At 50.8% G+C, this 15,022-nt stretch overlaps 3 protein-coding genes across 3 annotated transcripts; all 3 read left to right on the top strand.

Annotated features, from left to right (window-relative positions):
- Positions 1–4,227: 4,227 nt before the first annotated feature.
- Positions 4,228–6,423, top strand: CDV56_101513 (patatin-like phospholipase domain-containing protein; the record flags this gene model as incomplete). The annotated part of the gene is made up of 2 exons (XM_026755132.1): positions 4,228–5,661; positions 5,719–6,423. 2 exons carry the CDS (start codon positions 4,228–4,230, stop codon positions 6,421–6,423), a joined length of 2,139 nt encoding a protein of 712 aa, XP_026613016.1.
- Positions 6,424–12,065: 5,642 nt separating this feature from the next.
- Positions 12,066–14,015, top strand: VTS1 (RNA-binding protein VTS1; the record flags this gene model as incomplete). Its single annotated transcript, XM_026753947.1, has 3 exons — positions 12,066–12,567; positions 12,623–13,905; positions 13,959–14,015. 3 exons carry the CDS (start codon positions 12,066–12,068, stop codon positions 14,013–14,015), a joined length of 1,842 nt encoding a protein of 613 aa, XP_026613015.1.
- Positions 14,016–14,694: 679 nt separating this feature from the next.
- Positions 14,695–14,957, top strand: CDV56_100034 (EMC6 family protein; the record flags this gene model as incomplete). The annotated part of the gene is made up of 2 exons (XM_026753653.1): positions 14,695–14,769; positions 14,839–14,957. Coding segments are annotated over 2 exons (194 nt in total), but the record flags the coding sequence as incomplete, so codon positions are not given.
- Positions 14,958–15,022: the final 65 nt, after the last annotated feature.

Genomic DNA, 15,022 nt, shown 5'->3' with positions numbered 1-15,022 from the left:
AGAAAGAAGATCATCGTGTGCATGGAAGAAGAAAAGAAAAGAAATCGGCCTACGTAAAGACCATACAGCAGTGGCTTCGATCTGAAGAGGATGAGTGACTTGAAGCTGCTCCGCATCCCGGGTATCGATACAATGTCGACTCGAGTTATCAATCATGGAATTCCTTATCTGAAAATCGGCACAGAACTCTCTCCCCTGGATTCAGTGCTCAGCACATCCCAAATATCAGTCGGACTCGGGCCTCGTATTGACCTTGACATTTCATGAAGAGGCTCAAGTGGTGCATCTAGTGTAATGTTGTATTATTATTTTCTCCTCGTCTTTTCACTATCAAATGACTTGATTGTGGCTGGTGGTCATCATGTCATCGGCCATAAAGATGCTTGGAATGAACCCTTCTTGACTCAGATGCTTACCAAGTAAAGTTGTTAGTTCGAAAATCTCAAGATCACATTGCATTGCATATCCTCGATATAGTACCAGGTACATCAGCATTTCCTCCCTGGTGCTGAGGAAAGACTCGTCATAGGTAAACTGAAGATATAATTGTCCCCGCTGTCAGTCACACCGCTCATCATCACACCACTTGCCTACAACCATTCCACCCTCCTTGACTTAGATTGCGGATACCATCAATTGTTTGATCCATGGTTCCTTGCCATCCTCTTCATAATGCCTGCTTTGTTATTGTCAGCTTCATACCATACGAAAGGCCCACGTTCTTGTGATCGCCGGAAACGTCTTGCAAGATGCTGTATTGGCCATGGCTTTCTAAATTGAAGTTTATCCATTATTGTGAATCTTTGTACGTGGATCAAAGGCACTCACGAGGCTTTCTAGGATACAAAGGTCGTTGAAATTTCAGGTTTTCTGGTTCAACCGATCAAATAATGTTTCAGAATTGATGCATCCCTTGAGCTCCTTGCTTGAGGGAAAAGTTTGGTGGACCGTCCATTCATGAGAACAAGTCAATGACAGAATGGTTGCAACCGCACAGTCAGTCGCAAGCGAACCCCAGGTATTGCTACAGCATGGTGCACCTGGCAGTAAGCGAATATCGCTCATGGAGATATTCTACGGAAAGTTTCTGATGGATACCTATACTTCCGCAAATACCAATTTTCCTGGGAGTACGACGTTGAGCTCTTGTTTACGCGGATCCCTGGGCAACTCTGTTTCACAAACGGGGAAAAAGTTCTTGGCGGCAACGCTGCTTGGAGTTTAAATCTCCCATTCTTTCTCCCATAGGAGTATTATGCATGAAATCTCCGTATGCAGTAGGAGGAAAAGAGGACTCAGGAGGAATATCTAGGTTTGGAAGAACAGCCGATAGCATTCTTTTCCCTTGGAATATCGGTCGGGAAGAATCACACATGACCTCAAAAAACAAGCTATGACACATGACTGAATCTCCATCATTCAAGTTGCTGGATATCATCCCTTGACTGGAGGAGTTCCGTCCTACTAAAACCCGCTCTCAAATCCGAACTTTTCTGAAGAGAAACCGGGCCGGACGTGGAGACTTGGATAGCATTTACAACTACATAACCTACCCTTTCAGGAAGGGAGATCTGTCGGCTTTCTCTTGTGGGCGGGTCGACTCTCCACTGCAGTCAACCGTTCGAATGATCAGCGATCCTTACGCGAGAAGCGATTCTCGTGCCAATCAAATCCAACGTGGCGATCATACGCATTGAGCAGTGTGCACAGTGCACACCCAAGTCGTAACTCGGCAGGTAGGTAGGTAGGTAGGTAGTCCGTACTATTCGACTATTCATCGGAACTTGGTGACAGCGTCCTCGAATCAAGGACCGCGCTCGTCAACTCCTATGATGCATGAACACAGCGCCAAGCGAAGATTCGGTGCCGACTAGTGGTATGTAGATACAGGATACCTACATATGTATCGTGCACATACCATCATACCAAGGCCATGAAAAATGACCGATCTTCATGCACGATTCAGAAAGAGGAAGAAATCTGGCGAAACAGGCCGGATCACGAGTGCGATTGGGTGGTGCAGCCGTCCCATGGAGGGGAGGGCACAATTAAGATTAAAACCCATGCAGGTTGCTGTTTCTGGCAAGGTGATTGTCTTTTGTTTAGTAACAGTTCGGAAAGTAGATTCCTCGAAAAAGGACTGTGTTCAACGGCGCCCGGGGTGTGAGGTTATTTCTCGACATCGAGCGGCTATCGCGCGTTAAGCGAATAATCCTGGTTGATAATCTGATGTAAACGGAGTACACTCTACGGACGAGAAAGTGGGATAACTATTGATTCTTTTCTTGTGAACTCGAAGCTTCGTCAGGGAAGTTCTGGATACTATGTGCCTGGCTTCGATACTCTGAGGATAGCATCATAGCTGAGTAAAAGCCAGGTGGAACAAATCAAGTGAACGACCAGGACACTTTTCTTCTTCTGCCTCTCAAGTCCTCTCCAATCTCCATCAGTGGCCAACATCTTGTGGAAGCGGCAACAAGCCGAGCAGGCTAAATGAAGCACACTAATGCTGCATCAACAAAGGCACACATTAGATAGACTCACTTCCTTCCATATCCAAGTGGCTGTATCAATCGCCACCGCTGTTCCGTCAAGGATGTCCATACCTATGTCTACAGGAATAATTGTTGGTACACTAACTACCAACTTCCTCCCAGCGGGGTCGTGTCTGCAACGCTAGCCAGGATATCCAGCAGTAGCTGCAAATCATTCGCCTCGATGATGCTTGAGCCGAGCCAGTAAGCATGGCACATTCTTGGGCCAATCTTCTATCGGATCGAGCCATTGCTATCTTCCATGTGTGACATTGGTTCTTTCAGGGTATTCTTTTCGCCTTGCGCTAGAGGAAGTCCCGCCAGTGAAAGTCTGCTTTTTTACGGAATACCAAATCCAGATACCCCGCAATGCTTGAGGGTGAGGTATTAGATGCTTGGTTGATATTTCAATCTTGTCAATCAACGTTCTTGCCCCCCTCTCAACTCTTCGAAAAGATGTGTCTTCCTCATTACACAGTATTCTGCGTAGAATACGTAAACGCTGGTTATATGATTGGGAGTTGGGCCGCTAATGCTGCGGTGCTTTGTTGATACGGGTGGCTCTCTTCTTCCGAATGGCGAGAGACCTCATGGGCCCGGTCATATTCGAAACATTGACTTGTATCATCAATGGCTGGCTGCAGAACGGGCTTTGCCTGGGGTCGGAGGCTAAAACTGGGGTATCCAATGGTATGTATGCGACTGTATGGCTGGCTCTCGATTAGGTGGTTTGCCATTGCTGATGTTTGTTTGATGATGTTTACGGAGTACTCCCTTCGAGTCACACATTCTCCAGGGAAAGCTGATCCGTTACCCAGACATGTGCATTGCTTTGGATATCGCGTGGGCTGTGAGTGTGTGCGTGTACAGGACGCATTCCAATGCCCCCCAGATTAGAAGGCAAGATCTGGGGGTCACTTGCGTGGAATGCATTGCCAAATGTACACACACATGATCTAGGGAGGCTTGCAAACCACGCGTTGGCTCCGAAGATCATGAGCAATACGGGTAAAGATGTGTCAAGGTTGCTTTCTGCATTGTCGATCTATCAGCGACACTGGCCTCACAGATCAGACATGCTGAAGTTTCGGGAAAGTATCAGATGTGTGAGGCAAAAACTTGGCCAGTCTGGCATTGATTGAGGGGAATAGATGGCTGAGCGGAATGCTAGTTATCCTGGATTGCCATCACAAAGGAGTCCGTCTTCTGGAGCGTTCAGTTGGTGCTAGAGTAGCGAATGCAAGCTGCAATAAATAATCTATCAACCGTCCATACTCAAAAACAACCTCGAAGGTCGATAGGTCAGGTACTCTGTAGTTCCGTCCAAAGTTTTTGGCCTGTCTTTATCTGAGCCCTTGTCCTCATCCCTGTAACTGACCGACCCATGGTTCCTGTGTTTCGGACCGTTCGGTGAGCGGGGTGTTATCAGAACGTTAGTTATCTTCTTCCGCCTTGCTGATTACTCATCCAGTCAATATCTTTTGCGCTAGTCCAATACAAGCTTAGGTCATGTCAGCCACAGCCCACCCACTAACCTGGAGATGGAATTGTGGCTTGGTCGCTGATGCGTGGGGCGGTGACACCGTCTGACGTCGATGTCAGATGGTTGCGGCCTGCAAACAGGCTTGGGGACAAACATCTCAGCAACGTCTCCTTCTTCCCTCCGTCCACCCATTATGAATGATTTCCAACAATGACATTGGGTGAGAAGTCTGCCACTCGCGACGTATACGATCCCAATACGCTACCCGACTATGACCGGGAGTTTATCAGCCCGGATGACCTCCGGCAGTTCGAGAAGGCGCTGAACGCCCCCGAAGCCGCTCCTCTCGTTGCGATCAATGACTGGCGTCCAATCAATCAACGGGTTCGGAAAAACCGTCGAACCAGACCGAGGAGAAGCAAAGATGAAACGCGAGAGGGGGTGCTCTACACGGTGTTGAAGTGGCCATTCCTCTTTACGGTTTTCGCATGGATTACGGTTCTCGGCTTCGCGTATGCACTGACGCGCTTGTATATCTTCCTATATGAGCAATTTGTGACATGGAGAGGCAAGAGGGAGCGACTCAGGAGAGAGCTCTCCGTGCAAACCAACTATCAAGACTGGCTGAAAGCAGCACAGGCCCTCGATACTTACCTCGGGAATCTCAAGTGGAAGGAAACGGACGAATACGCATACTACGACCATCTTACCATCAATAAAGTGGTTGCACAGCTGAAGCAAGCTAGAAAGGCAGCCGAGACGGATGTGCAGGATGGACGCTCGAGCCTGAGTGACCCGCCTGCCGTCGAAGAGCTTTGCTTCCTGCTCGAAGCATGCGTGAAGAACAATTTCGCAGGCGTGGAGAATCCTCGACTCTACAGTGAAACCTATTCAGGGACGAAAGATCTCGTGCAGGAGTACATTGATGAAGTCCATTCTTGTATCCGGCTAGTCCTGGATAGTAATCAAATTCCAAATGAGGACAAGTATCAGCACTTCAAGCATCTGGACACCAACTTTGGTCGCACTGCTCTCTGCTTGTCTGGCGGCGCTACATTTGCCTATTACCATTTTGGCGTGATCCGGGCGCTGCTCGATAACGACGTCTTACCCGAGATCATTACCGGAACGTCAGGAGGGGCCTTGGTTGCAGCTCTAGTCGCTACTAGGACTGACGAGGAACTGAAACAGCTCCTCATCCCGGCTCTGGCTCATAGGATCAGGGCGTGCCGTGAGGGCTTCACAACGTGGGTGCGGCGTTGGTGGCGAACGGGGGCCAGGTTCGATACTCTGGATTGGGCTCGCCAGTGTAGCTGGTTTTGCAGGGGCTCAACCACATTCCGAGAAGCCTACGAGAGAACAGGGCGTATATTAAATGTTTCCTGTGTTCCATCTGACCCTCATTCACCGACGATCCTTGCAAACTATCTCACCTCGCCTGACTGCGTCATCTGGAGCGCCGTCCTTGCGTCCGCGGCAGTCCCTGGTATCTTAAACCCGGTTGTGCTAATGACCAAGAAGCGTGATGGAACACTTGCTCCATATTCTTTCGGACACAAGTGGAAGGACGGGAGTTTGCGGACGGATATACCTATCAAGGCTTTGAATCTGCATTTCAACGTAAATTTTACAATAGTATCACAGGTAAGATCTGCTTGTATTGTGTCATTAGTAACATCTTCTAACGAAGTCATTTAATAGGTCAACCCGCATATAAACCTCTTCTTCTTCAATTCCCGAGGATCCGTCGGCCGACCTGTTACACATCGAAAAGGCCGCGGGTGGCGCGGAGGCTTCCTGGGGTCCGCGATCGAACAATATATCAAATTGGATATGAATAAGTGGCTTAGAGTCCTCCGCCATCTCGAGCTCTTGCCTCGACCGATGGGCCAGGACTGGAGTGAGATCTGGCTGCAGAAATTCAGCGGCACCATCACGATCTGGCCCAAGAGCGTCCCCTCCGACTTTTACCATATACTTTCGGACCCCAGTCCAGAGCGATTAGCGCGCATGCTTCACATGGGCAAGCAAAGCGCTTTCCCGAAGATTCAATTCATCAAGAACAGGCTCAAGATCGAAAATGCCATTATGCAGGGCCTTCAACAGTGTTCCTCCGGCGGAGGAAGGGTGATGTCTCCGATTCTATCTCGCCGACGCCAGGACCGTGCACAGGAACATGCAGACGCGATGGTCGAGCGTGTCGACCAGAGCTTCCCTGAGCGCCAGTCGGACTACAAAGACGAGTCCCACTACATGGAGGTCTCTGACAGTCTGTCTGCGAATTCGTCCCGCCCCCATACCCCAGACGCGCGACGAAGCAGCATATTCGAGGAAATGCGGCGCCAGTCAGCCGTGTTCTTTGACGATTCAGACTTGTACGCCGACGAGGATGCAATAAAGACCTAGAGTGCCCCTGTACTCTGTTCTTTCCATTCCATCATCGAATTCTGTTTTCGGATGCCTGCATGGATGGCTGATGGCTAGTCGGCTATGGTATTAGCGGGCGCCGGTAAGACCAGGTCGCCATGCGTGGTCGATCTTCGGGAATCTTCGCGAAGGGCGGAGGGATCCCGGTCGCGTAGTGCGATTTTTTTGTTTTTGAACATTTTCTCTGACGCTGGCATATTGACATACCCATAGAGTAGATTGGTTTCCTCTTGTATTATATCATTGTTTCCATCACGAATTGATACCTTGCTGTCATGCTCACTGGATGTTTGTTGATACTTGCTTCTAGTATGAAATGATTTGCGTGTATCGTCCAGCACTGATCACACTTTGTAGCAAATAACCATGACCACCAGCATGTAGACGTACAAATCGGGAATGTACCTCGTAACTGGATACGAACATAGACTGGGAAGATGACGACAGTTTGCCATTTTCCAATGAATGGCACAATATCAAGCATATCGTATCGATTAGATAGCATTGCCAACTGTATCAAAACATGCGCAAATCAGGGTATACCACAGGCACAGACACCGACCCTAGGGGGCGATCATATATTCGTTGCTTCGTTCATAGTAACCAGTCTAGTGCAATTCGCTCATGGACTCTGAGGCGACACTCATATAACCAAGAATCTACTCGTCACCTCCCGCGCTGACTCAAGGTCACCGCTCAACGCGAAAATATTCTGCAGCGCAACGGCAGCCTCGCTCGAGAAGTCCTCCACGAACGGAATCCCAACTTGCGGGGCGAGGTCCGTGTCCTCCATTACGACGTCGCTACCGCCCGCTGGACCCGTGCTCGTGGTCAGCGGCTGAGACACCTTATCCCGGGATTCCGTCTGGATCTGCTCCCCAAGCGCCAGGACGCGCTGGTAACCTTCGATGGCGAGATGCGCGAGGCCGAGGAGATGGCACACGCGAGCGAAGTTGAACTCCATTTCCTGCCGTTCCTGGAGGCGGCTTCCCTTTCTCTCGCGAACGCGACGGTATTCGTGCATGAATGATAGGCCCTGCATGATGAGGTAGTGGCGGTTGTCGGACTGACGCTTGAGCGAGTGGTGGATGTAGCAGAGGGCAATGGAGAGGAGGACGACGGGGTTCTGGTCGTCGAGATCGTATGCGCGGAAAAAGTAGTTGAGCGCTGGGTAGAAACTGTTGCCGGAATACAGGATGTGGCCGTATAACACAAGCAGGGCGACGTCCAGTGCATCTGCGGGAATGGCTTCGCCTGCCTCGTCGCGTGTGGTAAGCGTCGCACGCTCCTTGTAGATTGACTCGCGGACTGCTTTGCTGGGTCTGGAGTCATTGGGGCCATCCGGGATGGAAAAGTCCATGGCCTTGATCTGCCGCAGCATGAATTTCATGTTCGGTGAGGAATGGAAGAGAGACCGGTGAGGGTCGCCGCAGAGACGGCTTAGCATGGAGAATAAACGATATGTGTCTGTGACGAATTGATACTCTTTGATGAACCAGCGTGCTTCATTTGCAAGAGTTTCCTCGTCCTGCACCCTCAGGGCACATGCTGTACGGGTCAGTATACCATCGAGCGAAACCAAGGTGCCAGGGTCAACTCACTAAACCAGCAGACGTGGATCAGGCGAGTGCAAGGTTTCGAGTGATACCAGATACTGGCATCGGCAGCGGCTGCAAGACTATCGTAGGCTTCGTCAGGCTCCCCTTGCCCTGAGACGACAAGAGCGTATTGCAGGAATAAGTCCAGCCACTCCTCGAAGCTGATACCGTGGTAGTCAGTTGGTACAGCATCCTGAAGAGGCTCTTCAGTAACTGTGCCTGTTACAAGTGTAAGCTAAGCCGGATCATGTCTTTCCGAAGCTGTTCCCCTACATACCTAAAGACTCCTGAAGGCGACCTGCCATTTCTTGCATCTCATCCATGAGAGTACGATTTTTATACTTTCCCGCCTTTCTCTGTGCTTCCCTTGAATAACCGAGAAAGACGATGTTGCGTTGGAAAGGATAAAACACCTTATTGGAGCGAAACTCACGTAGCAAAGCATCCGCGATGTCAAGCCAGTCCTCAATGGCTTCAGCATTGCCATCTTTGACCCTTGGGTGAATATCCAGCAACTTCCCATACAAAAACTGGACAAGCTCTGTCCTTTCTCCTTCCACTTCTTGGGCGCTTTTCTTCGTAGCGCTTGCCGAAGTAGTGGTAAGCGTCGGAGCCAGTCCTTCAGCATGTTCAGGCTGTACAACCATTCTCAGGCCTGCTAGTTCCGGATCGGTCTCGGTTCTGAACTCCAGCGCGAGCTGTTCCAGCCGAGTATCCTTTCTCCGGCGATGAGTTCTGGTTTCCTGCCGCCCAAGCAGGACGGCTTCGTTGACGTACTTCAGTGCTTGTTCAGTCATTCCGATGCTCTCGTACAGCTTTGCGAGCTGCGCACGCGACTCGATGTGTCTTGCATCATATTCTGCTACCGTAAGATAGCAGTTTTCAGCTTCTTCGATGTTGTCCAACTGCATGAAGCAGTCCCCCATAGCCATGAAATAGCTGATGTCGGCATACTCGGTAGTCTGTTGGATCGGTGTATAATACCGGAGCGCGTCCCCCAATAAACCGACTTCCTTGAGCGCATCTGCAACCTCACGGAAAAGGTCGCCATAATCGTAGAGTCTAGCTCCTTCGGAGGTGTCTTCTGGGTTCAACCATGAGAAGTGATGCTGTGACTGGGTTAGGAAGATCCGAGATCCACAAGCAGGCGTTATCCCTCTGCACTTACCAGAGCTTCGTCCTTGTGATCGTAGCCCATCCTCAGACGAAACAGACCAAGTTTGATCCGAAGTTCAAGCGGAAGACCCAACCCATATGAATCTCGCGGCCAACGCCCTGGAGTATAACCATCGACTTTGATGCGCCTAGGAGAATCGTTTGCATCCCATTCGCGGTCGTCTTCGTCGAAATTTTCCCACATGATATCGTCTCGGCGACCAAGAAGCCATCGCGAGACAGACTTGAGAGCTTTCAATCCTTCTTCATATCTGCCTAGATAGCTGAACAGTTCGGCGTATATGTTGACGTCGGACCAGGAAAAGTCGGGAGCATCTTCCGGCTCAAACGACTTGTAGTACTCAACACTGTCCGTCCATTGATCTAGAGCCTTCTGAACTTCGTTGAGATCGATGTAGGCTTCTGCCAAATTTCGCAAAGCCCTCGGATTATGCGGAAGTTCTTTGAGGATTCTTTCGTACTCCGTGACAGCCCGGCCGTTATGGCCCAACTCTCGATAGACTGCTGCTCTCTGAAACCGAGCATTGTAGTTCTTGGGCTCAATATCAATGACACGACTCAGGCAATAGATGACATCGTACAGCGCTGCTGGACGATCATCGCCGGCTCGATCAAGTATCATTTGCGCTACTTTGAACCACACCGATGCATCCCTCGGTCGCGTATGAGCGCCGCTGAACAGCGCGGTTAGAGCTTTGTCCTTCTGACCCTGCGCAAGAAAGATCTCCGACAGCAGCGAGTGGGCAGCAAACATCTCAGGGTTGATATGGATCGCACGCTTCACAAGATCAATGGCGCGTTCATAGTCGCCATCGATAAAGGCCGATGTAGCTTCCGAGTGCAGCATCTTGAATTCCGCACTGGGCTCCAGCGGCTTACGAGGTCCTCTCTTGATTCCTTTCCCACCACGGGCGCCCCATCGTCCAGAAAAGGGCCCGGTGCCCCTTCTGCGGCGTCGTCTCCGACCGACCGAATCATCATCACCCTCCTCTGCAGCATTCTCGTCTACGTCTGAAGACTCCTCTTCCCTAGAGAACGTCAGTAATCAGGGACAAGGCGATTTTGGATGAACAAACTGACGTTGAAGTTTCTTCTCCTGAATATTCATAAGTGAAGTCCTCGGCCGAGTCATCCATGTGCGAATACTCCTCTGCACCCTCCTCATCCTCCTCATCCATAGCATGCTGATCAGGTAGCTGCGAGGCGCCACGCGAGAACAGATCCTTGTAAAGGCGAGGATCAATAACAGAGTGAAGTGAGGATTCGCCCGCGACGGCTGGCTGAGTACCTTGCCAAGGGTACTGCATCGTCTCCTCAATGTCAGGATAGGCGAACTCCTGAGAATGAGGGGGAGGATCGGATCCATTTCCATCATCGGGATATTCCATCTTCAAAGTGTCCGATATCAACTATCCACCTGAGTGTATGATGTTGCAGAGAAAATCAAATGAGTCGCGGTCCATGAACGCGGGAGAGTGGTGCTGGTAAAGAGATGACCAGGCGCAGATTCACACAAGCATACAGAGTACGAATGTATCACCGGGGGTAGAGTAGACTGACCCAAGCATCACAAGAAGGTTTCAGAGCAACTCAACTGCAATGCTGGATGCATCTGATGGCATGTATCCAATTGAGTCGAGTAGAGTACTGTCCCCAGTCCCCACATTCAAGGCGTGTCAGACTCGTTTCGACACGGACACTTCTGGTTGGTTTCAAGGAGGTTGATTCAAAAGAGGAAAAAAAGAAAAGAGGCAAAGGCTCCTCATGAGCTTAATTCATAGCAACAGATCCCCACTATCTATAGCATAAGAGCTGCCAGTACCAAGCGAGCTCTGATTGGGCAGGAGATTCCTCAGACTTCACAAGACTGATGAAATCACAGTAATAAGGATGATGGATTGTCGCGCAGAAGATGCAAATTAAATCTCAAAAGGATGAAGCAAACTCTGGATAGTCCAGGATCACAGCAGCAGCGATGAAAGCTGCTTTGCGTTTGTCCTGGGGGTTGGACTAGCAGATGACTGACCCAAGGAAAAAAAGCGACGAAAAAGCGCCCAACCGGAAAAAGCCTCGACTCTCTCCTCAACTGGAATCTCTTCCTCTTCCTTTCTTCTTCCTCGCTTCTTCTCCATCTCTCTTCTTCTTTCATCCCTCTTCCATCCTCCCATCATCTCTAGTCTCCTCCCTCTCCCTTTCCATCCTTTTGTCTTTTTCTCACTTTCCTTTCTTCTTTTACCTTTGATGATTCAGGTCTTCTGCTTGTTGTGTTTGACACACTATTGCAGTTGGTCCTGACATCCTTTCGTTTAAAAAGAGACAAAAATATAACACGCGAAAAAAAAAAAAAAAACCAAAAGATAGCCTACAACTACAGAATCTCCACTGATAATATTTCGACTCTCTGTCCGCTACGCCTTGCACAACTCCCTTCGACGACATCCCCGACGCGAGATCTCACGCATCCTTGAACAAAATCCTTCGATACCCTTTTCGGTTCGATCCTTAATCAGCAGAGTCTCGAATCAAGTAGTGCAGCCACTGGCTTGGTCTGTGCCCCGATCGTTGTCGCTTAGAGCTGTCGCGGTTGGGTTATCTCGCCGTTGCAAAAACCTGTCTCCATCTTTAGAGAGATTATCGGCCCTTACCTTCTGTTGTATTGTGATACGGCCTCTTTTGCGTTGTCGTTCAAGTCTGGAGTTTCTTTCTCGCGCAAACTCAGCAGGTGCTGCGGGTGTTTTGCAGTAATATTTCTTCGTCCGAACCTGTCATCTTCACGCACCAGTGCTGTAACAACTCAACAAAAAAAATCACTCTACCACCGTGTCCGTCGATCATCCGATTGCCCTCATGGCTAGCCACATCATCGGCAACCGCAACAGCACTCCAGACGCCTCCAAGTCGTCCCTTCGTCCTCCGTCGTCTTCTCGGAACCTAGGTTCTCACCAGCTCCGTGCGTCGGCCGATATGTCGGGCTTCCCGTCGCCGCTGTCGTCTCGCAGCATCCGTCCGTCGTCGGAAGTGTACTATAACCAGCAGTCTCAGACTCAGAACAATGCGGAGGATCCATTGGATCGTGCAGCTCAGCAGTGGCTCGCCGATATCGATCAATACGAGACTACTCTGGAGGAGATGGCGGCTGCCACGCTTGACCAGGACTTCAAGGACGAGCTGAGTGCCATCGAACAATGGTTTCGCGTTCTCAGTGAGGCCGAGAGAACCGCCGCTCTTTATGCTCTGCTGCAGCAGACTACGCAGGTGCAGATCCGATTCTTCATTCAGGTTCTGCAGCAGATGGCCAAAAGTCACCCAATGTCGGGACTCTTGTCTCCTGCCAATTTTGGTGAGAAAGGTATGTAGAGCAGCTTAGGTCCCTGCCCTACGCTTGCGGCTGACTTGTTCTCTAGACGCAATGTCTAACCGGTTGAACGATGCGATGTCAAAGTTGAACATTGACAGCTCCCGCAACTCCTTGGGTCGCCCTCCGCCATCCCCCGGTGCCAAGCGCAACTCGGGTTTGGACTCTTCGACCATTAATGCCATGTTCCCCGATGCCGCCGCGGCCATCGCCAAGAAGAAGGCCGAGTTCACGCAGCAAACCGGCAACGCTCCGCCTTCGAACCGCAATAGCGCTGTTTTTGGCGACCGCTCCTCGTTTGTTGCACCTACAATCTCCGCTCCGGACAACACAGACAACCTGGGTCAGCCTCCCGCTTCGCCATGGGCTCAACGCGGTAATGAGCCTCAGCCGCCTATCGCCCGACCCAAGTCCTCATCCGGTCAGCAGCCGATGGGACAGTTCAGCCAGGCCTCGTCGGGCCTCCGTTCTCCGCTGCCCACGCAGACGGCCACGATGCCGGCTCCTGAGATCGAGGCACCCCTGCTGTCGCCGTACAATGTTGGAAATGCCAGCTGGGCGTCCATGACCAACACTCCGATGACGGCGACCTTTGGTCAGCAGGTGCACCAGCCGCCCAACTCGCAGGCCGATATGGTCGCGAATGCCACCGCGATGAAGCTGGCCGCTTTGTCGACGGTCAACAACCGCATCGCCCTGGACGATGCACGCAAGTACCGCCGTGCTCGCTCAAACGATGGACAGGGCAGATCTACCCACACCAATATCAACCAGACCATGGCGCAAGGCGGTCTTGCAAGCCCCGGTCTTCCGGGAGCGAATCATCTAGTTGCGGGACAGCTTTTGAACGCCCAACAGCTAGCCGCGTTGCAAGCTCAACAGCAGGCGGCGATGGCGGGTCGACGGTCACGCCCCACTTCCCCAGGCATTGCCATGCAGGGAGGCGCACTTGGAGCGATGGGCTTCACCTCACCGCAAAACAACGGCTTCCTGGCCGCCTATGACCCGAACAATCCGTTACTGGGTAATGGATTGGGTGCTCTGGGACTCGGCCAGTTTGGGCTCGGTGGTCATGAGGGCTACCTCTCCGATCATTCCGAAGTCGCTCGTGGCCGCTCTCCCCGGGGTCGTCGTGGCAGCTCCAAGCCGCCAGAGGACCCCACCGACCCGAATCTTCTGAAGGATATTCCCAGCTGGCTGAGGTCTCTTCGCTTGCACAAGTACACGGATAACCTCAAGGATCTCAAATGGACCGAGCTGATTGAGCTGGACGACAAGGCTCTGGAGGATCGAGGCGTCAACGCTCTTGGCGCTCGAAACAAGATGCTCAAGGTTTGTCTTCCTCAACTCTTGAATCTAAAGGGTGTATTTACTGACGATCACAGGTGTTTGAGCAAGTCAAGGAGGCCAAGTCCGAAGGAAAACTCGATAACATTGCGTGATGACACGGATTTATTTGGTCTTTTTTTTTTTTTTTCTTTTTCATTCTAACATTCTCTCAGCTGCATTAATTTGACTAGATTGACCTTGGCATAAGTGGCAGGATCCGACCTATGAGCGATCTCTTTGGAATGAGCTTTGGAAGGAGAGATGTATGTACTTTTTGTGACGTGCTTTTTGGCTTTACCCAGCCGATCAACGGATCAACAGAGCATGCAGCATTTGGGAGGCCCGGTTGTGTCTCAATTGCTGACGATGTCTGGAAACGGTTTACGAAAGCAACGGGTCTGTCTGACCAGGATGTGCAGTGTCTGATTTAACTATGTTACGTTATGCACATAATCAATTAATATGACATGATTTGAAGGCAGTCATTCTAAGCCACTGGAATCTAGAGTGTATGGTCGATTTCCTAATCCGTAGGTACCTACCTAGATAAGGTAACAAGCATTATGATTGGCTGAATGGGAGCAACCGTCTGGAGCTCTTCGACAGCGGCGGAACTGCTCAACCTTACGGAGTACTCCATCAACTACCACCATTCTACATCACTTTCGAGCAAGCATTCATTATCATATTATATTCACATCATTAACAAAAATTTCACAGCCGACAACATTATCAACTCAGCCGGGCTGACCACACACAACGCCATCTCACAACCCCAAACGAACCAGAAAAATGCCTCCAACGAAACAAGAACTCTCCCTGCTAATCAACCCGCTCGTCCCGGAGTCCGTCCAACACAATAACCGAGTGAGCCCTCTCCCTTCTTCTCACTCTTCTCCGGGAATTCGTTCTGACGGATGACGCATGGAACTCTAGGTCCTCTCCCAACTGCACTCCCTCACCTCCTTCCTGCTAGGCCTCACAGCCGGCATCCTCGCGCTGCAATCGGCAACCGGCTTCGCGTTCTATCTGCTCGGGACGGTGCTCGTGTCCGGGTTGGTCCATCTCCTGGTTCTCAGGCGGAGTGGCGGGAAGGGGGCCGGGGTGTTCTTCCCTGGGG

The sequence above is a fragment of the Aspergillus thermomutatus genome, assembly GCF_002237265.1.
Source record: "Aspergillus thermomutatus strain HMR AF 39 chromosome Unknown NODE_145, whole genome shotgun sequence".
Classification (NCBI taxonomy): Eukaryota; Fungi; Ascomycota; class Eurotiomycetes; order Eurotiales; family Aspergillaceae; genus Aspergillus; species Aspergillus thermomutatus.
Note: the sequence above shows the minus strand (reverse complement) of the source record. Positions and strands in the feature narration are given on the sequence as shown.